The sequence below is a fragment of the Balaenoptera acutorostrata genome, chromosome 14 (assembly GCF_949987535.1).
Source record: "Balaenoptera acutorostrata chromosome 14, mBalAcu1.1, whole genome shotgun sequence".
NCBI lineage: Eukaryota > Metazoa > Chordata > Mammalia > Artiodactyla > Balaenopteridae > Balaenoptera > Balaenoptera acutorostrata.
In genome coordinates, this window is record NC_080077.1 from 49,801,860 (window position 1) to 49,826,221 (window position 24,362).

At 37.8% G+C, this 24,362-nt stretch overlaps 1 protein-coding gene across 1 annotated transcript in view; it reads right to left on the reverse strand.

Moving 5' to 3' along the window:
• Nucleotides 1-24,362, reverse strand: part of SLC16A10 (solute carrier family 16 member 10) — a 134,394-nt gene that overhangs the window by 40,411 nt on the left and 69,621 nt on the right. The window contains exons 2-3 of the mRNA XM_057528046.1: nt 10,487-10,631; nt 863-1,325 (exon numbers count right to left, since the gene is read on the reverse strand). Of these exons, the coding sequence (XP_057384029.1) occupies nt 863-1,325; nt 10,487-10,631 (608 nt within the window). The remainder of the gene's footprint in view (nt 1-862; nt 1,326-10,486; nt 10,632-24,362) is intronic.

Sequence of the window (24,362 nt, forward strand, 5' to 3'; positions counted from 1 at the left end):
TAAGAAAAAAGGAAGAAACATAATAATAAGCATTTTTGAGGAAATTCTGCCAGGGGCAAATACTTTAGACACTGCTTACTCTTATTTCATTATAAAGAGGCCAAAATTTGCCTTTGCAATATAAACAAACAATATAAAGTGCTTGAGGCTGGCCGCTCTCGCCTTCTGAGATGGCCCACACTCTGTGGAATGTGTTTCTCTCTAAATAAATCCATTTCTTACCTATCAAACAAAAATAATAATAATAATGATAATAAAGTGCTTGAGCACTTGAAATCCTAATTTCCTACGAAACCCTTGCTCTCTCCCATCATCTGGAACTTGCTAACATTTCTCAAATAATCCTCTGAGTAGAATTTCCATTTTCTCAGAAGTGTCCCACAAGTAGACAAAATGTTTCTTTGTGTCAAGGCCGTTGGCTTTTACTATTTACTTAATTTTTGTACCCTTCTGTTGAAAAATAATTTATTGATGTTGACAGAATCATTGCACCATCTTTGTCCCTGATTATGATTTGTAAGCCACTTGAAGAAAAAGTGACCTATCAAATTTTTTGTATTGATGACATTTGTTCCAACATTTTAGTCTTTTTTTTTTTTTTTTTTAAAGAACCTGTTTTTGTTTGTGTAGGTTTGGCGATTTTTAAAAATACCAAAGCACACCATGAAACATATTATCTGTTTAATGATCTGATAGATGTGATGACCTTGTCTTAGGAGACCTTGAATTTCAAGAGCCCCTGAATTACAAACAAGATAATACTTAAGGCCAACTTCAACCTGATCTCTATTGCTCTTCTAAGAAGTTTTTCTGTATGAAATAATAATATCCGTTACCAGCAAAGCCAGAGAAGTATACTTACCAAGTGAACATAAGGCACAAAGTATCCAAAAAGTGCAAGTGGTATTCCAACTGCCCACACTGCATATGCTGTCACCTTGAAGATGGCAAAATTGAAAATTTTTTTTGGAGGACTGAACTTTCTCCTGGAAAAGAGGGAGAATCTGTTGCCTCCTTTGGTTCCACTGTCTTTATCTTTGGCACTGGAAGCAAGAGGTCGGTAAGTAAAGCCAGCCAGAAAGAGAACAAACATGAAGATGCAGAGGACCCTCAGGGTATAAAAGAGGCCCACGCTGTCAGTCAGTACCCTTAAAAGGAAAGGCAGCAGAATTGTGAAGATACTGCTGCCAGCGGTGACAATGCCGTTCACCAGTCCAAGGCGTTTCTTGAAATAGTGTCCCAAAATGACCAATGAAGGCTGGTAGGCAAAGGAGCAGCCACAGGCAAATATGATTCCATAGGTCAGGTACAGAGGCTCGATGGAGCTGTGTAAAGACGAAAAAGATGGAAAGCAGCTTTCATTATTTTTATCACGTGCTTGGTAGAATAAAACCTTATTGTAAAACTGGGTTTCAGTTAATCAAAATATTTTCTACAAATAAAAATTAACCAAAAACAGAGGTGAAAAACTTAGTAAGTCAAGAATACAACGCTGAAATAGTTTAATTTAATGTGAACGTGTAATAAAAAAATGCCTTGAGGATGTGAAAAAATGACCGTTAAGGTCATCAGTGATTTGATTCCTCCTTCTCTTTCTATGGATTTCAGGCAAACCATGCACCATTGGGTAAAAACTGTTGTGTTCTCCGCAACTCAGAAACAAAGGACAGTGCCAGGAAGGGCCTCAGTAAAACTGACAATGATTAAAATAAAAAATTAAAAAAAACTAGTCTTGATAAAAGTTTTTAAAAAGTATAATTTAACTAAGAAAGCTCACTTTTTCAATGGAGTTTTCCCAGGCACTTACTAAGCAATCTACTCAAAGAAAAGGCTGTATCTGATATTTTCTCCACAAGGTTATGTCACAAACGTTTGCACAGGGGAGCAGTTCTGTTGCATTTTGCTGGCCTAAGGGCTGCAGACCAACCTTCGCCCTGTACTGCACTGTTCTTGGTATTGTGCAAGATAAGGAGAAATCATATTCTGATTGCAGGAATACTAAATGAAGTGTGTTCACTAGTGATCCCACTTTGTAAGCTTTAGGGCCGTGTATGTCTCAAAAACACAATAAAGGATTAAGAATTCTTTATTTTAACCAAATAACTTAATTATACACTTCTTATAAATGTAAATGAACATAGGGAATTCCCTGGCGGCCCAGTGGTTACGACTCTTCGTTCTCACTGCCGAAGGCCTGAGTTCGATCTCTGGTCAGGGAACTAAGATCCCACAAGCCTCACGGTGGGGCAAAAAAAAAAAGAAAAAGAAAGAGAGGGCTGAAGCAAGAGGAGGCTGCAGATGGAAGGAAGTAAAAAAACAAAACAAAACAGTAAAGGAACATACAGCATTACATACTTTGAAACAATTAAGGTAAGGAGTGAAAGAAAACTCAAGTTTTTTTTCTTTTGAAAAGTTCAATTCAAAAGGCTGTTTATCAGTAGTAAAGGCAAGCTATTTATTAGAAACTAAGATAGATAAAGTTAGTTAATAATTAAATTTTGGACAATAATTCTAGCCTAGCAATATGCTGAGGTAATCACAAGGAATTCTAGAATCTGATAAAATTAAGGCAGGTTGGCAATCCTCTCTCCCTGAGATGCCCTTTCCCCCTCTATGAATTCACAGTTAGAACCATCTTCAAATCAGGCTCAAGAGCCACTCCCAGACTCTCCCAGATTAACCTTACCTCACTCTGATCACCCTTTATTGAAACTCCACTCTTTATTCGATAAACATATATTTAACAGCTACTATGTTCCAGATACTCGGTGAAAAAAATATTTAAAATGTGGTTATGCCTTACTTCTAGTCTGCTTAGTGAAACAAGACATCTACCCCAAATAATAAGAATATAGAACAAAATATAAATAATACTTCATTCATTCTGCATCAGTTTTTCCACCTAAGTAGTTTTCCAGGTAACTGCAACTTCTTAAGGTGCTAATTTATTTTTATTTAACATTTTTAAAGGAAAAATCTAAATCTAAATACATTTCTCTGCCTTCTTCAAAGTGTATATTAAAAATAGTATTGACAGCAAAGTATCATCATGAACACCAATATCTATACAATTATACCACATTATTATAAAGCTGTCAGTTGGAAAACCAGAGAGCCACTGACATAAATCACAGACATTCTTTTGCACAACATTTAAATAGAGAGTGCTGGGTAAGATTAACTTTGTATCTCTCCCACAGAGTAAAGCACATAAGCTTTGTAATGGCATTTTCACTGCTGCTGGAACCTTTTTTACTTCTAAATTTTCACCTTTGTAACAGATGGTTCAAACTATTGAAGTATGACAACTGAATCTGTACAGTGTAAATCAGTAAGATATCAAGTATGTGTGGAAAAAAGATTCAAAGAAGACACACTGATGCAACCTGGGGTTGCTAGAGAAGGCTTTCCTAAAAAGGCAGAACTTGAACTAGAGGAAAAGAGGGCTGGTCCACTGTTCGACACTTGGAATTTACACTACGTCTCCCCCTTGCGCCTATGTATTGTTCTGAAAGTTTGGTAGCTTTTGGTCAGTGGGGGGTTAAATAATGAAACTGAATAGAAAACATGACAACATTACATATAGTAAGGTAAAGATGGCTTCAAGACATTTTGTTTTAGTTAGGGGTGGGGATGGGGGAGGGAAAAAGAAAGAACTAGGTCACAATGTAAAATACATTTCATAATTTTTATTTCTCAATGGTCAAAAATGTTTGAGAAACACTGCTTGCTATAAGCAGGTTTGTGTATATGTGTTTTGTCTACCAAATCAGGTAATAAGTTACATGGATTTTCTATCTCTTAGTTTCTCTCTTCACCAAAGCCTGAGTGTTAATACTTCAGCAAGCGCTAAGATCACTGACAATGGGTACCTGGAAGCTTCCAGACCAAGTGGGTATCTGACAAGGTGGTTATCATACAATGCTGTATTACTGATAAAGAAGAACTAAAAGTAAATGATCTCACAGAACTACCTAAGCAGAATCTTATTCCAAACAAAACTGGTTTTTGTTTCTTTAAAAAAAAACTTTGGAAAAAAAAAACAAACCACAAAGGCACTTTAAAGGTGGAATATTTATTTTCTAACAAAAAATTAAAATAATTGTTTAGAATCCAAATAAAATATCTAAGTTAGGTGAAAGAAAGAGGCTTACTTTAGAGTTCAGGAAGGGGTATGTGTGGGAAGAATGGGGGTAAAATTAGCAAACCAAGGATTCTGTTGACTAAAGCCTGAATATTTAAAAATAAACAGGGAGGGAGTTCCCTGGTGGTCCAGTGGTTAGGATGCCATGCTTCCACTGCAGAGGGCCTGGGTTTGATCTCTGGTTGGGGAACTAAGATCCTATATGTTGCGTGGTTCGACCAAAATAAATAAACAAATAAATAAATAAAGATTACAGGAACAAAAAAATAAAATAGAAAATAAAAATAAACAGGGTAGGGGCTTCCCTGCTGGCACAGTGGTTAAGAATCCACCTGCCAATGCAGGGGACACGGGTTCCAGCCCTGGTCAAGGAAGATCCCACATGCTGCGGAGCAACTAAGCCCATGTGCCACAACTACTGAGCCTGTGCTCCAGAGCCCATGAGCCATAACTACTGAGCCCGCATGCCACAACTACTGAAGCCCACGTGCCTAGAGCCCATGCTCCGTAACAAGAGAAGCCACCGCAATGAGAAGCCCGCACACCGCAACGAGCCCACTCACCGCTACTAGAGAAAGCCCACAGCAACAACGAAAACCCAAGCAGCCAAAAATAAAATAAATAAAATAAATTAAAAAAAATAAACATGGCAAGCAACATAAGTTTGATTTTTTTTTTCTAATAACCACGATAATGCTTTTCAACTAGAGCACGAAGATAGCTAGGGAAGAGAAAGGCACAGGATGAAAATAAACTACTGAAGTAGAGACAGGATGAAAATCATCTTAAGGTTTTTCTTGTTAATCACCTCCTGTTAGCCAGACCTACCTATTAAACCAGTGTTTCACTAAGTGGGGATTATTCTGATAATGAAAGGGGATTTATGGGTAGAACTGGAGCTGGAGGGAGAGGTGCTTCTATGGTAATGTGCCCACCAGCTCTTTGCACTTAGTTCCTCTGCAGTGCACTACAGCTTTTAATAGACACAGGGAAAAGTGTGTTGATAGGAAGTTTTATTTTAAGCTGCATTTGACCACTTCATTTTGTCATGATCTTTTTAAATTTCAGCATTGTTCTTTTTTTAAAAAGAGTCCCAGGCAAGATAAACCCAAGGAGAAACACGCCGAGACACATAGTAATCAAGCTGACAAAAATTAAAGACAAAGAAAAATTATTGAAAGCAACAAGGGAAAAGTGACAAATAACATACAAGGGAACTTCCAGAAGGTTAACAGCTGATTTCTCAGCAGAAACTCTACAAGCCAGAAGGCAGTGGCATGATATATTTAAAGTGATAAAAGGGAAGAACCTACAACAAAGATTACTCTACCCAAAAAGGATGTCATTCAGATTCGATGGAGAAGTCAAAAGGTTTACAGACAAGCCAAAGCTAAGAGAATTCAGCACCACCAAACCAGCTCTACAACAAATGCTAAAGGAACTTCTCAAAGTGGGAAACACAAGAGAAGGACCTACAAAAACAAACCCAAAACAATTAAGAAAATGGTCATAGGAACATGCATATCAATAATTACCTTAAATGTGAATGGATTAAATGCTCCAACCAAAAGACACAGGCTCACTGAATGGATACAAAAACAAGACCCATATATATGCTGTCTACAAGAGACCCACTTCAGACCTAGGGACACATTCAGACTGAAAGTGAGGGGATAGAAAAAGATATTCAATGCAAATGGAAATCAAAAGAAAGCTGGAGTAGCAATACTCATATCAGATAAAATAGACTTTAAAATAAAGAATGTTACAAGAGACAAGGAAGGACACCACATAATGATCAAGGGATCTATCCAAGAAGAAGATATAACAATTGTAAATATTTATGCACCCAACATAGGAGCACCTCAATATATATGACAACTGTCATCAGCTATAAAAGAGGAAATCGACAGTAACACAATAATAGTGGGGGACTTTTAACACCTCACTTACACCAACAGACAGATCATCCAAACAGAAAATTAATAAGGAAACACAAGCTTTAAATGACACAATAGACCAGATAGATTTTATTGATATTTATAGGACATTCCATCCAAAAACAGCAGATTACACTATCTTCTCAAGTGCACACGCAACATTCTCCAGGATAGATCACATCTTGGGTCACAAATCAAGCCTCAGTAAATTTAAGAACATTGAAATCATATCAAGCATCTTTTCTGACCACAACGCTATGAGATTAGAAATCAATTACAGGGAAAAAAAACGTAAAAAACACAAACACAGGGAGGCTAAACAATACGTTACTAAATAACCAAGAGATCACTGAAGACATCAAAGAGGAAATCAAAAAATACCTAGAGACAAATGACAATGAAAACACGATGATCCAAAACCTATGGGATGCAGCAAAAGCAGTTCTAAGAGGGAAGTTTATAGCAATACAAGCCTACCTCAAGAAACAAGAAAAATCTCAAATAAACAATCTAACCTTATACGTAAAAGAACTAGAGAAAGAGCAAACAAAATCCAAAGTTAGTAGACGGAAAGAAATCATAAATATCAGAGCAGAAATAAATGAAATAGAAACAAAGAAAACAACAGCAAAGATCAATAAAACTAAAAGCTGGTTCTTTGAGAAGATAAAGAAAATTGATAAACCTTTAGCCAGACACACCAAGAAAAAGAGGGAGAGGACTCAAATCAATAAAATTAGAAATGAAATAGGAGAATTTAACAACAGACACCACAGAAATACAAAGCATCCTAAGAGACTGCTACAAGCAACTCTGTGCCAATAAAATGGACAACCTGGAAGAAATGGACAAATTCTTAGAAAGGTTAAACCTTCCAAGACTGAAGCAAGAAGAAACAGAAGATATGAACAGACCACTCACAAGTAAGGAAATTGAAACTGTGATTAAAAATCTTCCAACAAACAAAAGTGCAGGACCAGATGGCTTCACCGGTAAATTCTATCAAACATTTAGAGAAGAGCTAACACCTATCCTTCTCAAACTCTTCCAAAATATTGCAGAGGAAGGAACACTCCCAAACTCATTCTATGAGGCCACCAGCACCCTGATACCAAAACCAGACAAAGATACTACAAAAAAAGAAAATTACAGACTAGTATCACTGATGAATATAGACGCAACAATTCTCAACAAAAGAGTAGCAAACAGAATCCAACAACACATTAAAAGGATCATACACCGTGATCAAGTCGGATTTATCCCAGGGATGCAAGGATTCTTCAATATACGAAAATCAATCAATGTGATACACCATATTAACAAACTGAAGAATAAAAACCATATGATCATCTCAATAGATGCAGAAAAAGCTTTTGACAAAATTCAACACCCATTTATGATAAAAACTCTCCAGAAAGTGGGCATAGAGGGAACCTACCTCAACATAATAAAGGCCATATACGACAAACCCACAGCAAACATCGTTCTCAATGGTGAAAAACTGAAAGCATTTCTTCTAAGATCAGGAACAAGACAAGGATGTCCATTCTCGCCGCTATTATTCAACATAGTTTTGGAAGTCTTAGCCACAGCAATCAGAGAAGAAAAAGAAATAAAAGGAATACAAACTGGAAAAGAAGAAGTAAAACAGTCACTGTTTACAGATGACTTGATACTATACGTAGAGAATCCTAAAGATGCCACCAGAAAACGACTAGAAGCTAATCAGTGAATTTGGTAGAATAGCGGGATACAGAATTAATGCACAGAAATCTCTTGCATTCCTATACACTAATGATGAAAAATCTGAAAGAGAAATTAAGGAAACACTCCCATTTACCACTGCAACAAAAAGAATAAAATACCTAGGAAAAACCTACCTAAGGTGACAAAAGACCTGTATGCAGAAAACTAGAAGACACTGATGAAAGAAATTAAAGATGATACCAACAGATGGAGAGATATACCATGTTCTTGGTTTGGAAGGATCAACATTGTGAAAATGACTATACTACCCAAAGCAATCTACAGATTCAATGCAATCCGTATCAAACTACCAATGGCGTTTTTCACAGAACTAGAACAAAAAATTTCACAATTTGTATGGAAACACAAAAGACCCTGAATAGCCAAAGCAATCTTGAGAAAGAAAAACGGAGCTGGAGGAATCAGACTCCCTGACTTCAGACTATACTACAAAAGCTACAGTAATCAAGAAAGTATGGTACTGGCACAAAAACAGAAATATAGATCAATGGCACAGGATAGAAAGCCCAGAGATAAACCCACGCACCTATGGTCAACTAATCTATGACAAAGGAGGCAAGGATATACAATGGAGAAAAGACAGTCTCTTCAATAAGTGGTGCTGGGAAAACTGGACAGCTATATGTAAAAGAATGAAATTAGAACACTCCCTGACACCATACACAAAAATAAAGTCAAAAGGATTAAAGACCTAAATGTAAGATCAGACACTATAAAACTCTTAGGGGAAAACATAGGAAGAACACTCTTTGACATACATCACAGCAAGATCTTTTTTGATCTACCTCCTAGAGTAATGGAAATAAAAACAAAAATAAACAAATGGGACCTAATGAAACTTCAAAGCTTTTGCAAAGCAAAGGAAACTACAAACAAGACGACACGACAACCCTCAGAATGAGAGAAAATATTTGCAAACGAATCAACTGACCAAGGGTTAATCTCTAAAATATATAAATAGCTCATGCAGTTCAATATTTAAAAAACAAACAACCCAATCAAAAAATGGGCAGAAGGGGCTTCCCTGGTGGCGCAGTGGTTGAGAATCTGCCTGCCAATGCAGGGGACACGGGTTCGAGCCCTGGTCTGGGAAGATCCCACATGCCGCGGAGCGACTAAACCCGTGAGCCACAATTACTGAGCTTGCGCGTCTGGAGCCTGTGCTCCGCAACGGGAGAGGCCGCGACGGTGAGAGGCCCGCGCACCGCGATGAAGAGTGGCCCCCGCTCGCCGCAACTGGAGAAAGCCCTCTCACAGAAAACGAAGATCCAACACAGCCAAAAAAAAATAAATATAAATAAAAAAAAAAAAAAAAAAAAAAAATGGGCAGAAGACCTAAACAGACATTTCTCCAAAGAAGACACACAGATGGCCAAGAAGCACATGAAAAGCTACTCAACATCACTAATTATTAGAGAAATGCAAATCAAAACCACAATGAGGTATAACCTCACACCAGTCAGAATGGGCGTCATCAGAAAATCTACCAACAACAAATGCTGGAGAGGGTGTGGAAAAAAGGGAACCTTCTTGCACTGTTGGTGGGAATGTAAATTGATACAGCCACTATGGAGAACAGTACGGAGGTTCCTTAAAAAACTAAAGACAGAATTACCATATGACCCAGCAATCCCACTACTGGGCATATACCCAGAGAAAACCGTAATTCAAAAAGACACATGCACCCCAATGTTCATTGCAGCACTATTTACAATAGCCAGGTCATGGAAGCAACCTAAATGCCCATCGACAGACGAATGGATAAAGAAGATGTGGTACATATATACAATGGAATATTACTCAGCCATAAAAAGGAACGAAATTGGGTCATTTGTAGAGATGTGGATGGATCTAGAGACTGTCATACAGAGTAAAGTAAGTGAGAAAGAGAAAAACAAATATCGTATATTAACGCATATATGTGGAACCTAGAAAAACGGTACACATGAACCAGTCTGCAGGGCAGAGATGTAGATGCAGAGAACAAACGTATGGACACCAGTGGGGGAGAGTGGCGGGGGGCAGGGTGGTGGTGTGATGAATTGGGAGATTGGGATTGACATGTATACACTAATAAGTATAAAATGGATAACTAATAAGAACCTGCTATATAAAAAAATAAATAAAATTCAAAAAAAAATTAAATAAAATAAAACAAAAAAACAATGCAGGCAGGAATTCTCTACCTGGGTTGAAATAAATAGCAAAGTCTGGATTTCATTAATAAAAATATTTCATATCAAGCCTATGAGCAAGCACTTCAAAATACTACTTCTTGTACCCTTTGGTGCTCAGACTGAGCTGACCTTAAACTAAGCCCATTGTTTTAGACAACTTACTGTTAGGAGTTAAGATTTTTCTATGAATGGAAAAAACAAAAGGAGAAACATTTTTTCTTGGCTCCAGAGAACATATGTATCCTGACTGACATCTAACTCTGAGGCACTGCAAGCAAAAGCATTCAAATTCACAAGCTCTGATTTGCTGCTGTAGACAGCAATGCGTAAGTGACACTGCTTACAGTTTAAGCACTGAAATGGAGGATTTTTCCTTGTAAACTGCGAAGTTTCTGAAAGGAAATCTTTAAGGTAGCTAACAGTTTTTGAAAAGCGACATGAAGAAGCCAAGTCCTTACCTTACAAAAGAACTTGACACGAGTCCAACAAATCCAACAGCAGCACCCACGACAGCTGTTCTCCGGCAACCAAACACGTCTGTGAAGACGCTGACGATTGGGCAGCAGAAGAAAATCATCCCCATGGAGAGAGAACTTACCCATGCTGTAAAAGAGGAAAAAAAGGGATGTTATGACATGGTAAATTCTATTCGTCCTTACCTAATAAGATATAATACATATTCAGAAAAGTATTAATGCAGAAAAGATATTACCCAGATTGATGAATGGGGGGAAGTTGGAATAAGTAACAAATTTGAATCACAGATCAAAGGATTGACCAATACTAATTATAATTAGCAAAGCAATTATTTGTGTTTAATGGAACTCTTGAAAAGTTTGTATTCTTAAATAAATCAAACATTCTCCTGTGACCTACACACGATTAATCTATATCCTGATATCTATAGTTAATTTTAAACAACTTCAAATCTATGGAAAGAAATTTATTTCAAAAAATTGAGATACGTTTAGGAACGCATGCCTAGGTGATGAAACTGCAAAGAAATGATGACCACCGAACTCAATACAGTGGTGAAACTCAGGGGAGAAAAAGGAATTATAATCATCTGTACCCAGTAGATAAGAACTGAACATTTGCCTAGAGTCTGGGCTTTGTGCTTTTGTTAAAGGAATCACGTCGTACACAGGTAGGCTGTTTGCTGACCTGGATAACAGTTACTGTGTATTCACTTTATTTATAAAACCATACATACATTTTACCTTCTTTTCTGAAAGTATGCTATCTTTCACAATAGAAAAGATTTAAGAATCAGGTCATAATTTCCTGTTCTGATCTGTAAAGACCAAAGCAAAAGGAAAGCCAAAAAGAGAAACATACTGAGTACAAATGATCATAAATTTGTGCCCAAGAAATGAGTGATCTTATAGGATATAAAATCTGTAAATTCTTAAAAAGTATATAAACTAGTGGGGCCTAAGTGAACATGAGCTATAAAACAAACAGACCTGGGTCCAAATCCCCCAGCTCTGTAACTACAATATATCCTTCAGCAGGTCACTTCCTCTGAGTCTGTTTTCTCATCTTGAAAGGGAATTGAACACAGACTTTTCCAGAATTACTAAGGATTACAGAAAATGTATCTAAACCACTGCATCTAGCACAGGAACAATTAATAATTCAGAGTTTTAACAACAACAACAAATTGTCTTATAAAATGAAACAGATGATCTCCAGCGCTCCATCCAGCTCTGACAGTCTACTAGTATATTACTCTATTTCCTCATCAAAGGAATTCAGTCCAGATCCTGGACTAAAGACCATTTCTTAATAATGTGGTCCAAATGGATCTTCACCAGACTAACAATTTCATTTAATTCTTTGCCTTCTTACCTTTTAAATTATTTTTTAAATTATGTATATTTTAATCAGCCATAATTCTCTTTCCTTTCTTCCCTTACCAGAAAGGAGACTATGATCTTAAAACAAAACACAATGGGATGCAAATAGAGATTATTATACTAAGTGAAGTAAGTCAGAAAGAGAAAGACAAATACCATATGATATCACTTATATGTGGAATCTAAAATATGGCACAAATGAACCTATCTACAAAACAGAAACAGACTCATAGACATAGAAAGCAGACTTGTGGTTGCCAAGGAGGAGGGAAAAGGGAGAGGGATTGACTGGGAGTTTGGGGTTGGTAGACGCAAACTATTACATTTAGTTTAGAATGGATAAACAACAAGGTCCTAATGTATAGCACAGGGAACTATATTCAATATCCTGTGATAAACCATAAATGGAAAAGAATATACAAAAAAAGAATGTCTATATGTGTATAACTGAGTCACTTTGCTGTACAGCAGAGATTGGTACAACACTGTAAATCAACTACACTTCAATAAAACACACACACACACACAATGAAGAGACTGTACAAAAAATGCAGTCTTGGCTTAGGTGTTGGTGGGGGAATTCAGAAGTGGACAGTAGAGAGGCGATTGGCCAGATGAACTAGCACAACCTCAACCCCAGATGTGCAGAGCTGTTTAGTATGGGCTTGCTCAAGGAGAAGTGCAAATTTTTTAGTCTATGTTATATAAAAATGTCACTGATTTATAATAATTTAATCTTATTCAAAAAAAGTTTAGTCATCTATCCTGTTTATGAAACAATCTAAACAACCTAGGCAGACTAGAAGAATAGCATCCTAACGTTTATTTTTGGATAAAGGTGCTTTTACAATTAAGTGAAACACCAACACTAAATAGGAGCCCACATTAAGAAATCCAAGAGTGGAATTCCCTGGAGGTCCAGTGGTTAGGACTCCGCATTTCCACTGCAGGGGGCACAGGTTCGATCCCAGGTCAGGAAACTAGGATCCCGCATTCCGTGTGGTTCGGCCAAAAAAAAAGAAATCTAAGAACATATACTTGCATTGTATGTAATGCTCACATAAGTCAAGGCACTTTTCAAGAATAAAAACAAGGCTTAATGCATTACCATAGATGTCGGACTACTGCAATGCCAAACGTGAACATTTTTACAGAATTTTTATGTCCACTGAACATGCACTAACTGCAGGATATAATCAAATATAACTTTATTTTTGTCTCAGCTATCCTCTTAAAATGTATGCAGGGAGAAAATGTTCCCCTGGCACTGGATGACCACTCAGCAGGCCCACACGATTCTTCTAGCCAGTGCTAAGTAACAAAGTCCTACAGTCACTTTAGGTTACAAACCAATCTTCACTAGGTAATCAAATCTCTTTTCCCACCCCCAGCTGGGAAAAGAGTAAGCTCAGCTATGTCTCTTTTCCATGACCCTTCTCCCCTTCCCTAGCTGCTGTTGTCTCCAAAGTGGGCATGAGAGAGAGGAGTGCTGGGAGACGGAAGGCAACAAGATTCCAACTTAAGAGGTCCTGCCAAAAGGCCTGTCTGGTGATGTCTGAAGTGGACTCTTTTCCTCAGATGCACTTCTGTGGGTTCTTCAGAGTCTCACCTCAGAGTTTCTTCTGGCTATAGCTCCACCGACGTGGATAGTTCAGTGGATAGTTCATTCTCCTCCTGGCTTTTTGGCTGTCACTTAAAAGACTCACTGTTGGAGCCTCATTGCCCTTCTAGGCGGTTTATTTGGGCAGGAATTAAAACAGCTCCAGGCCGCCTCTCTCCTCCACTAGGCCTGCCTCTGCTCTGCAGGAAGTACTCATATTTCCTTTGCCCTGACAAACACTGGAGTGTAGGCAAATTCCAACACAGCCTACCTCTTGCTGTGGGAGCAGTCAGCCAGCTACATTTCTCTCCTTGATGGATTTCTCAGGGGATCCAGACCTCAGTCCTCTGTACCCCCTAACTGAAGAGAATTCTTTAAATCTCTAAGTGGTCCCTCTAAAGCTCCTCTCACTAGATATCAAGTGAGAGAGTTTGTACCCCCAGTTCTCCCATGGTGTGTGTGTGTCGGGGGAAGCAACAGCATAATTTTTAAAAGAATCCTCACAAAATGTTCTTCCATGACCCATAAGTATCCTTCTTATGTGTTTTAGAGCCTCTAACTGGTTCTTGAACATGAAATACCCCACTTCCAAATTTCACACTCTTGTACCTTAATGCCTCTGCTAGAGTTCCAACATCTTTTTTTTTTTTTTTTAATTTTTGGCCGCACCACGCAGCATGCAGGATCTTAGTTCCCCGACCAGTGACGGAACCCGTGCCCCCTGCAGTGGAAGTGGGGAGTCTTAACCACTGGACCACGAGGGAAGTCCCCCAACATCTTATGTTACAATAAAAATTAGGAACAGATGAGGTTAGGTCTATCTTCTGATCAAATTCAAGAAGAAATTAATTCTTTTTTTTTTTTTAAATCTTGAAGATTTGATGAAAGTTCATAATAATGCAGTTGACAAGAAAATTAGTTATTTCTGAGATATACATTTTAAAGTAATAACTAGGATTATGGCTTATAACATTATACCAGAACATATAAGATTTTTAGAAATTTCATGTAACGTCTGAAACATTTATATTAACATATTTCCATACAAATAACCCAATGAAAGTTTAGTATTAGTTGTTTTGTTTGTTTTTTTATACTGCAGGTTCTTATTAGTCATCAATTTTATATACATCAGTGTATACATGTCAATCCCAATCGCCCAATTCAGCACACCACCATCCCCACCCCACCGCAGTTTTCCCCCCTTGGTGTCCATATGTCTGTTCTCTACATCTGTGTCTCAACTTCTGCCCTGAAAACCAGCTCATCTGTACCATTTTTCTAGGTTCCACATACATGCGTTAATATACGATATTTGTTTTTCTCTTTCTGACTTACTTCACTCTGTATGACAGTCTCTAGATCCATCCACGTCTCAACAAATGACTCAATTTTGTTCCTTTTTATGGCTGAGTAATATTCCATTGTATATATGTACCACAACTTCTTTATCCATTCGTCTGTTGATGGGCATTTAGGTTGCTTCCATGACCTGGCTATTGTAAATAGTGCTGCAATGAACATTTGGGTGCATGTGTCTTTTTGAATTACGGTAGAAATTAATTCTTGTGAAGATTAAGCGAGACTTTTTTTTTTTTTTTTTAATTTTTGGCCGCACTGCACTGCATGCGGGATCTTAACTTCCCGAACCAGAGATTGAACTCATGTCCCCTGCAGTGGAAGCAGGTAGTCCTAACCACTGGACCACCAGGGAATTCAAGAAATTCATTTTTTAAAAAAAATTTTTATTGGAGTATAGTTGATTTACAATGTTGTGTTAGCTTCAGGTGTACTGCAAAATGAATCAGTTATACATATACATACATCCACTCTTTTTTTCTAATATTCTTTTCTCATATAGGCCATTACAGAGAGTACTGAGTACAGTTCCCTGTGCTATACAGCAGGTTCTTATTAGTTATCTATTTTATATATAGTAGTGTGTATATGTCAATCTCAATCTTCCAATTTATCCCTTCCCCTCTTATCCCCTGGTAACCATAAGTTTGTTTTCCACACCTGTGACTCTACTTCTGCTTTGTAAATAAGTTCATTTGTGCCTTTTTTTTTTTTTTAAGATTCCACATATAAGCAATATCATATGATATTTGTCTTTCTGTGTCTGACTTACTTCACTCAGTATGACAATCTCTAGGTCCATCCATGTTGCTGCAAATGGCATTATGTTGTTCTTTTTTATGACTAATATTCCACTGTATATATGTACCACATCTTCTTTATCCATTCCTCTGTTGATGGACATTTAGGTTGTTTCCATGTTCTGGCTATGGTAAACAGTGCTGCAGCGAACACTGGGGGTACATGTATCTTTTCAAATTATGATTTTCTCCGAATATATGCCCAGGAGTGAAACTGCTGGGTCATACGGTAGCTCTATTTTTAGTTTTTTAAGGAACTTCCATACTGTTCTCCATAGTGGCTACCAATTTATATCCCCACCAACAGTGTAGGAGGGTTCCCTTTTCTCCACACCCTCTCCAGCATTTATTGTTTGTAGGGTTTTTAAAAAATATTTATTTATTTATTTGGTTGTGCTGGGTCTTAGTTGCAGCAGGCGGGCTCCTTAGCTGTAGCGTGTGTGTGGGATCTAGTTCCCTGACCAGCAATCTAACGAGGGCCCCCTGCATTGGGAGTGCGGAGTCTTATCCACTGCGCCACCAGGTAAGTCCCCATTTGTAGATTTTTTGACGATGCCCATTCTGACCAGTGTGAGGTGATACCTCATTGTAGTTTTGATTTGCGTTTCTCTAATAATCAGTGATGTTGAGCATCTTTTCATGTGCTTTTTGGCCATCTATACGTCTTCTTTGGAGAAATGTCTATTTAGATCTTCCACCCATTTTTTGATTGGGTTGTTTTCTTGATATTGAGCTGCATGAGCTGTTTGTATATTTTGGAGATTAATCCCTTGTTGGTTGCTTCATTTGCAAATATTTTCTCCCATTCTGAGGGTTGTCTTTTTCTTTTGTTTATGGTTTCCTTTGCTATGCACTTTTTTTTTTTTTTTTTTTTTTTTAAGATTTCTTTATTGACTGATTGATTGCTATGTTGGGTCTTCGTTTTTGTGCTATGGCTTTCTCCAGTTGTGGCAAGTGGGGGCCACTCTTCATCGCGGTGCGCGGGCCTCTCACTATTGTGGCCTCTCTTGTTGCGGAGCACAGGCTCCAGACGCGCAGGCTCAGTAGTTGTGGCTCACGGGCCTAGTTGCTCCGCGGCATGTGGGATCTTCCCAGACCAGGGCTCGAACCCGTGTTTCCTGCATTAGCAGGCAGATTCTCAACCACTGCGCCACCAGGGAAGCCCTGCTATGCACTTTTAAGTTTAATTAGATCCCATTTGTTTATTTTTGTTTTTATTTTCATTACTCTAGGAGGTGGGTCAAAAAAGATCTTGCTGCGATTTATGTCAAAGAGTGTTCTGCCTATGTTTTCACCTAAGAGTTTTATAGTGTCCGGCCTTACATTTAGGTTTTTAATCCATTTTGAACTTATTTTTGTGTATGGTGTTAGGGAGTGTTCTAATTTCATTCTTTTACATGTAGCTGTCCAGTTTCCCCAGCACCATTTATTGAAGAGGTTGTCTTTTCTCCACTGTATATTCTTGACTCCTTCATCATAGATTAGGTGACCAAGAAATTAATTCTTGAATGAATATATTACTCGGCACTGTGAACTCATAAAATTTCCCGTTTTTGTAAAATTTTAACATGGCATGACAAAGAATCCAAGGTCTTATGGGTTTTATGCTATACACCATAAAAATAAAAGAGACTGTTGTTCTCTTTTACCCCTTCCAAGTCTGACTATGATTATTATTAATAACAGAAACAGAGAAACTGAAAGACATAGTCACTATACCCACCATGGTAAAATTCTTGTTTAAAAAAATGCAAACTAGCCCTAATCCCTCTATGTAATTCAACCAAACACCCACACAGGGTTTCCTAATGTTGTTGAAGAGCAAATATTTTTCAATGGAAGAGGTACTATTTAAAATATGGAATAACAACTTTTCCGAGTAAAAGTGCCTATTATGTTCTAGGCACTATCCTAGGCTGCTGAGAATATAAAAACAACTAAAAGATTTCTCTACCTTCCAATAATTTCCATCTAGTAACATATATGCAAATAGAGGTCCAACCAGAACACCATATAGAATGTGCTAATCACCTTAAAAAACACAGATGTCAAAAAATATGTAATGAAGAAGGACTTAAAGATCTCCTGAAATTTTACCAGCTTGGAATCCCTAATCAGCAAACATTGTTACAGACTGTTGTACCTTCTTCACATTTGCAATACTGTTTTTCAAATGTATGTTAGTGATAAAATATGGATACATTTTAAAATGCTAATGACTTCATAGTAGACCTCTTTCTCATTAGGTATTTCTCAATGAATTGTACTTTATATATTTACTGCTGTTGGAGGAGTGGCGTACACATGTATCTTAGGAATTGATTTTGAGGTTGTTGGCACTCCTCTATGATTCAAGTCAGCTATAACACAAAAGCCCATTTCCCTTAAAAAAAAAAAAAAGAATAAAGAAAGGCTTTAGAATGTGCTTGTATACTCTTATTTGAATGTGTGCGTGTTTGATGTTACAGAGATAAACATCCAAAAAATAGCCAGGTTGGGAAATCTTTTTTTAAAAATAACAATCAGCTTTCCAATTTCCCTATCCAGACCCTCTTTGTTTCCAACTCCATACTGAGAACAAATCCTCAGCTCTCAGTGCATGGCCAAAGGAGAATGCAAATAACTCGGAGAAAGTGGTTAGGTTTAATATTTTAAAAGATTTTTACTTGCATATTAAGTAAAACAAAGATGTTATAATTATGCAGATGTAAATGATTGCAAGGACAAAGTGTTTACAATTGAAAACACCAACAGGGAAGATTGACTATAGTTAGTTTAAGGTTGATAAATATTCTTTTGCCCTGTTTTGAGAGATCCAACCCCCATTTCCACTTGATCTTGGCCTCTTTCAAGACAGCTTTGCTCTATAATATCTGATCCTTGGTCTAATAGCCTCAAATAAAATGAAACAACATATCAAAACTGAGATTAAAATGCAAAATAGTATTTAACAAAGTCCCAATGACTTTTGGAGCATGGTGTTGTCTGGCAACTACACAATTTAGGAATGAGTAAATTGTACTTGATTTGACCATTTTATTGCCACCCTAAAGGTTATTTGGTAGTTAAATGTCACTTAGGAGTGGTTTTTAAATTATTTGCTATCAACTTCTGTTAACGGCATCGGAGTGAAGTGGTCAAGTAAATCCTCCTGCAGATAATAACTGTGTGTGGGGGGGACTTATTTAAACACACTGGAAAATGTCTAAAAACAGAAGTTAGAGGAGAGTTTACACTTGAGAAGCTGAAACTGGAAGAAATAAGAATTACAAGTTTGTGGGCTTTCTTGAGGATCAACAAACTATGCAGGTGCTGGGTAGACTAGTAAGGGGTCAAACTAAACAAAAGCAAGAGATGGAGAAAAAGAAAAAAAGCAACAGTTGGAAACTGTATGAACTGAACAGAGATAGCAGCTGCTACCTAGCACAGAGAGACAGACTTTGCAGTCTGAGTCCAGGCAAACTAACTGCCTCCTAAGAACAAAAACTCAATAACCCTTGGAAGAATACAATGGAATAAGAGTTGCTTCAAATATTATCTGCAATGTCCAAGTATTGAACCTAAAATTACTAGACACGCAAAGAAACAGGTAATCAATATTAACTGACTCTGAATGGACTAAGATGTTGAATTCAGAAAACAAAGACTACAAAACGTCTATTACAATTATGTTAGAAGTATTAAAGGATAATATTTTCAAAGTAAGTTAAAAATCTGGTCTTATTGAGTGAACAGATAGTGAATCTCAACAGTGAAATGTAAACTAGAAAAAAATGGAAATTCTAGGGGTGAAAAGTACAACAGCTGAAAAAAATGCATTTCAATAGGATCACTAGCAACTTGGAGATAAAACTTAACAATGAATCTGGGAATTTGAAGACAAAAATTACCCAATCCAAGAAAAGAGAGAAAAATAATATTGAAAAAGAATGAACAAAGTCTTAGAGGTCTGTAGGACAAAAATCAAGAGGCCCGGGGACTTCCCTGGTGGTCCAGTGGTAAAGAATCCACCTTACAATGCAGGGGACGCAGGTTTGATCCCTGGTCAGGGAACTAAGATCTCACATGCCGCGGGGCAGCTCTGCACGCCACAACTACTGAGCTCACGCACCTCAACTAGAGCCCGTGTGCCACACATTACAGAGCCCACGCACCCTGGAGCCTGCACGCCACAACTAGAGAAGAGAAAACCCACATGCCACAACTAGAGAGAAGCCCGCGCACCACAAGGAAGAGCCCATGTGCCACAACGACAGATCCTGCATGCCTCAACAAAGATCCCGCGTGCCAAAACTAAGACCTGACGCAGCCAAAACTAAATAAAACAAATAAATAAATCATAAAAAAAAAATCAAGAGGCCCAACATAAATATAACTGAAGTCTTAGAAAAGAGAGAAAGAGAAAAGAGCAGAAGGTCTTCCCTGGTAGCGCAGTGGTTAAGAATCAGCCTGCCAATGCAGGGGTCACAGGTTCGAGCCCTGGTCCAGGAATATCCCACATGTCGCAGAGCAACTAAGCCCGTGTGCCACAACTACTGAGCCTGTGCTCTAGAGCCCACAAGCCACAACTACTGAAGCCTGTGCGTCTAGAGCCCCTGCTCTGCAACAAGAGAAGCCACCGCAATGAGAAGCCCGTGCACCACAACGAAGAGTAGCCCCCGCTCACTGCAACTAGAGAAAGCCGCATGCAGCAACAAAGACAAGGGAGGGAGGGAGGGAGGGAGGAAGGGAGGGAGGAAGGAAGGAAGGAAGAAAAGAAAAAAGAGCAGAAAAAGATATATGAAGAAATAATGCCCCCCACCCCAAAATCACAAATTTTGTGAAAAACATTAATTTACAAAAACAAAACAAAAAAAAAACATTAACTTACAAATCTAAGAAGCTCAGAGAAATGCCAGCAGTATAAACTCTAAGCACACCATTCCTAAGCACATCATGGTTAATCTTCTGAATGCCAAAGATAAAGAGACAATTCTGAAAGCATCCAGAGAAAAACGACATACCGAGGGAGAACAATGATACCATTATCAGTTGGCTTCTCATAAAAACTAATGGAGGACAGAAGACACTGGAACTGTCATATTAAAAGTGCTGAAAGAGAATAAACTGTCAATCATGAAGTCTACAACCAGCTACTAGCCTTCAAAAAGTGAAGGCAAAATAAAGATATTTTCAGATAATAAAAACTGAGAGACTGTGTCACCAGATTTCCACTGCAAGAAATCGTAAAGAAAGTTCTATAGACTGAAGGGAAATGATACCAGCTAGCAATTTGGGTCCAAAGGAAGGACTGAAACATACAAACACACACAACACACTGTTTTCTCCTGATTTCTTTATAAGATATATGACTATTTAAAGCAAAAATTATAATACCGTATAAAGATGTATTATATACATGACGACAACAGCACTAAAGATGAAGGTAAACAAAAATATACTGCCACAAGATTCCTATATTTCATCTGAAGCAATTTCATATCAACTTAAAATACATTGAGATGTATGTTGTAATCCCTAGAGAAAGCACTTTAAAAAATGCAAAGAGATACAGCTCAAAAGCCAATAGAGAAATTAAAATTGATTACTAAAAATTAGTTGATTAATGAAAGGAAGGAAGAAGAGAAAGAACAGAAGAATAAGAGGCAGATGACACATATAAAAAACAAATAGCAAAATGTCAGACCTAAATATGCCCATATCAGTAATGACATTAAATAAAGACTCCAATCAAATGACAAGATTGTCTAACTGGATAAAAAAAAATCAAGAATCAATTATATTCTGTTTAAAGAGATGCACTTTAAATATAAATACACAAATAACTTGGAAATAAAAAGGATATGTCATGTAAATAATAACCCCAAGAAGGCTGGAGTGACTGTACTAATATTAGACAAAATAGACTTCAAGACAAGTAGTATTACAAGAAACAAAGAGGGCTACTTCATAATGATAAAAGTCTCAACACATCAGGAAGATATAACAATGACAAGCTTATGTACACCTAATATAACAGAGCTTCAGAAATACAGGAAGGAAATGTGATCCCTACCTTATACCATATTTTAAAATTACCTCAAAATGGATCACAAAACTGAAATGTGAAACTGAAAAGTATAAAACGTCTAGAAGAAAATCTTTTGTGACCTTGGGTTAGGCAAAGATTTCTTAGATACAACAGCAAAAACATAATCCAGGGACTTCCCTGGTGGCACAGTGGTTAAGAATCCGCCTGCCAATGCAGGGGACACAGTTTGATCCCTGGTCCGCGAAGATCCCACATGCTGCGGAGCAACTAAGCCCGTGCGCCTAAACTACTGAGCCTGCGCTCTAGAGCCCGTGAGCCACAACTACTGAGCCCGCATGCCACAATTACTGAGGCCCACGCGCCTAGAGTCCATGCTCCGCAACAAGAGAAGCCACCACAATGAGAAGCCCGCGCACCGCAAGGAAGAGTAGCCCCCGCTTGCCACAACTAGAGAAAGCCCGGGTGCAGCAATGAAGACCCAATGAAAAAAGGAAGGAAGGGACGGAAGGAGGGAGGAAGGGAGTGAGGGAGGGAGGGAAGAATGAATACTAAAAAAAAAAAAAAACATAGTCCATAAGAAAAAACTGATAAACTTCACTTCAGCCAAACTAAGAACTTCTATTTGAAAGACACTGTTAAAAGAATGAAAATACAAGCCACAACTGGGAGGAAAGATTGGCAAATTTATATATCTTACCAAAAAACCTGTATCCAGATTATATAAAGAATTCTCAAAACTCAATAACCAAGCAACCCAATTAAAAAAAATAGGTAAAAGATTTGAATACTCACTTCACAAAAGATTATACAAATGGAAAATATGCATTTTTTTTTTTTTAATTTTATAGCTACTTTATTTATTTATTTATTTATTTTTGGCTGTGTTGGGTCTTCGGTTCGTGCGAGGGCTTTCTCTAGTTGCGGCAAGTGGGGGCCACTCTTCATCGCGGTGTGGGGACCGCTCTTCATCGCGGTGCGCGGGCCTTTCACTATTGCGGCCCCTCCCGTTGCGGGGCACAGGCTCCAGACGCGCAGGCTCAGTAGTTGTGGCTCACGGGCCCAGCTGCTCCGTGGCATGTGGGATCTTCCCAGACCAGGGCTCGAACCCGTGTCCCCTGCATTAGCAGGCAGATTCTCAACCACTGCGCCACCAGGGAAGCCCGAAAATATGCATTTTTGAAGAGATGCTCAACATCATTAGTCATGAGGGAAATAGAAATTAAAATGACAATGAAAAAACACACACACCTATTAGAATGGCTAAAATGTCTAATCATACCAACTGTTGGTAAGGATGTTTAGCAACTGGACTGTCATACGCTGCTACCGGGAATATAAAATTGCACAACCACTTAGAACTGTTTAGGAATTTTTTTTAAGTTAAATATACCCCTATCATATGACCCAGCCATTCCACTCCTAGGTATTTACCTAAGAGAAACAAGAGCATATGTCCATACAAAACTTGTGTATAGATGTTTATAGCTGCTTTATTTCTAATAGTCAAAAACTGCAAAGAATCCAAACATCCAGAAATAAGTGACTGGATAAACAAATTATGGTATATTCATATAATGGAATACTACTCACCAAAAAACCAGGAGTGAACTATTAATAAGTACAACAACATGGATGAATACCAAAATAATCACTCTCAGTGAAAAAAGTCAGATCAAAAAGGAGTACATAAAGCATGATTCCATTTATAAAAAATTCTAAAAAATACAAATTAATATACAGGACAGGAAGCATATCAGTGTTCACCTGGTTGTGGGGAGGCATCTGGAGGGAGGGATTGCCAAAGACACAAAGAAACCCGAGTGTGATGGATATGTTCCCTATCTTGACTGTGGTGGTGGTGTTTCACTGGTGTATACATGTGACAAACTCATCAAATTATATATTTTAAACATGTAGCTTATTTCATGTCAATTATATAATAATGCTGCTCTTCAAAAAAAAATAAGAGAAACCTTGTATTTATATGAGATGGTGGATGTTCACTGAACTTAATTGTGATAATCATTTCATGATGTATGTAAGTCAAATCATTATGCTGTATACCTTATACTTGTAACTGACATACAGCACTGTGCATCTCAATAAAAGTGGAAGGAAAAAATACAAACCTATATGGAAGATTTCAACATCAACAACAAAAACCAGATATCATAAAAAGACAAACACACAAAACAAAACTGACAGAACTAAAGGGAGAACTAGACAAATCCACAATCACAGTTGTATATTTTAGCACAGAACTCTCAATAATTAAGAGAACAGGAAGACCAAAATTTTGAGTTAAATATAAAAATCTGGATGACACTATCAAGCATCTTAACCTAACTGACATTTATAGAACACATCCAACACCAATTGCAGGTAACTGTTTGCTCTGCCAAGGAAACTGTTAATCACTGATGAGGGTGGGATGGGGAAAGATAGAAAGAGAACTAACACACATAAAATGCCTCCTAATCCATGGGTAGCGCCTGCATAAAACTGTCATCAGATTCTCAGGCAACGCTGTGAGGTATTAGGTTCATTTTAAAGATGGGGGAAAAAGAGATAAGAGGTATTGATATTTAGCAACTTACCAAGGTTATGCAACTTTGGTGAGATTCCAAGTGGAAAAAGGAATAAGAAGACATGCCCAAGAGTCCTTCATTAAAAAACATCTACCAG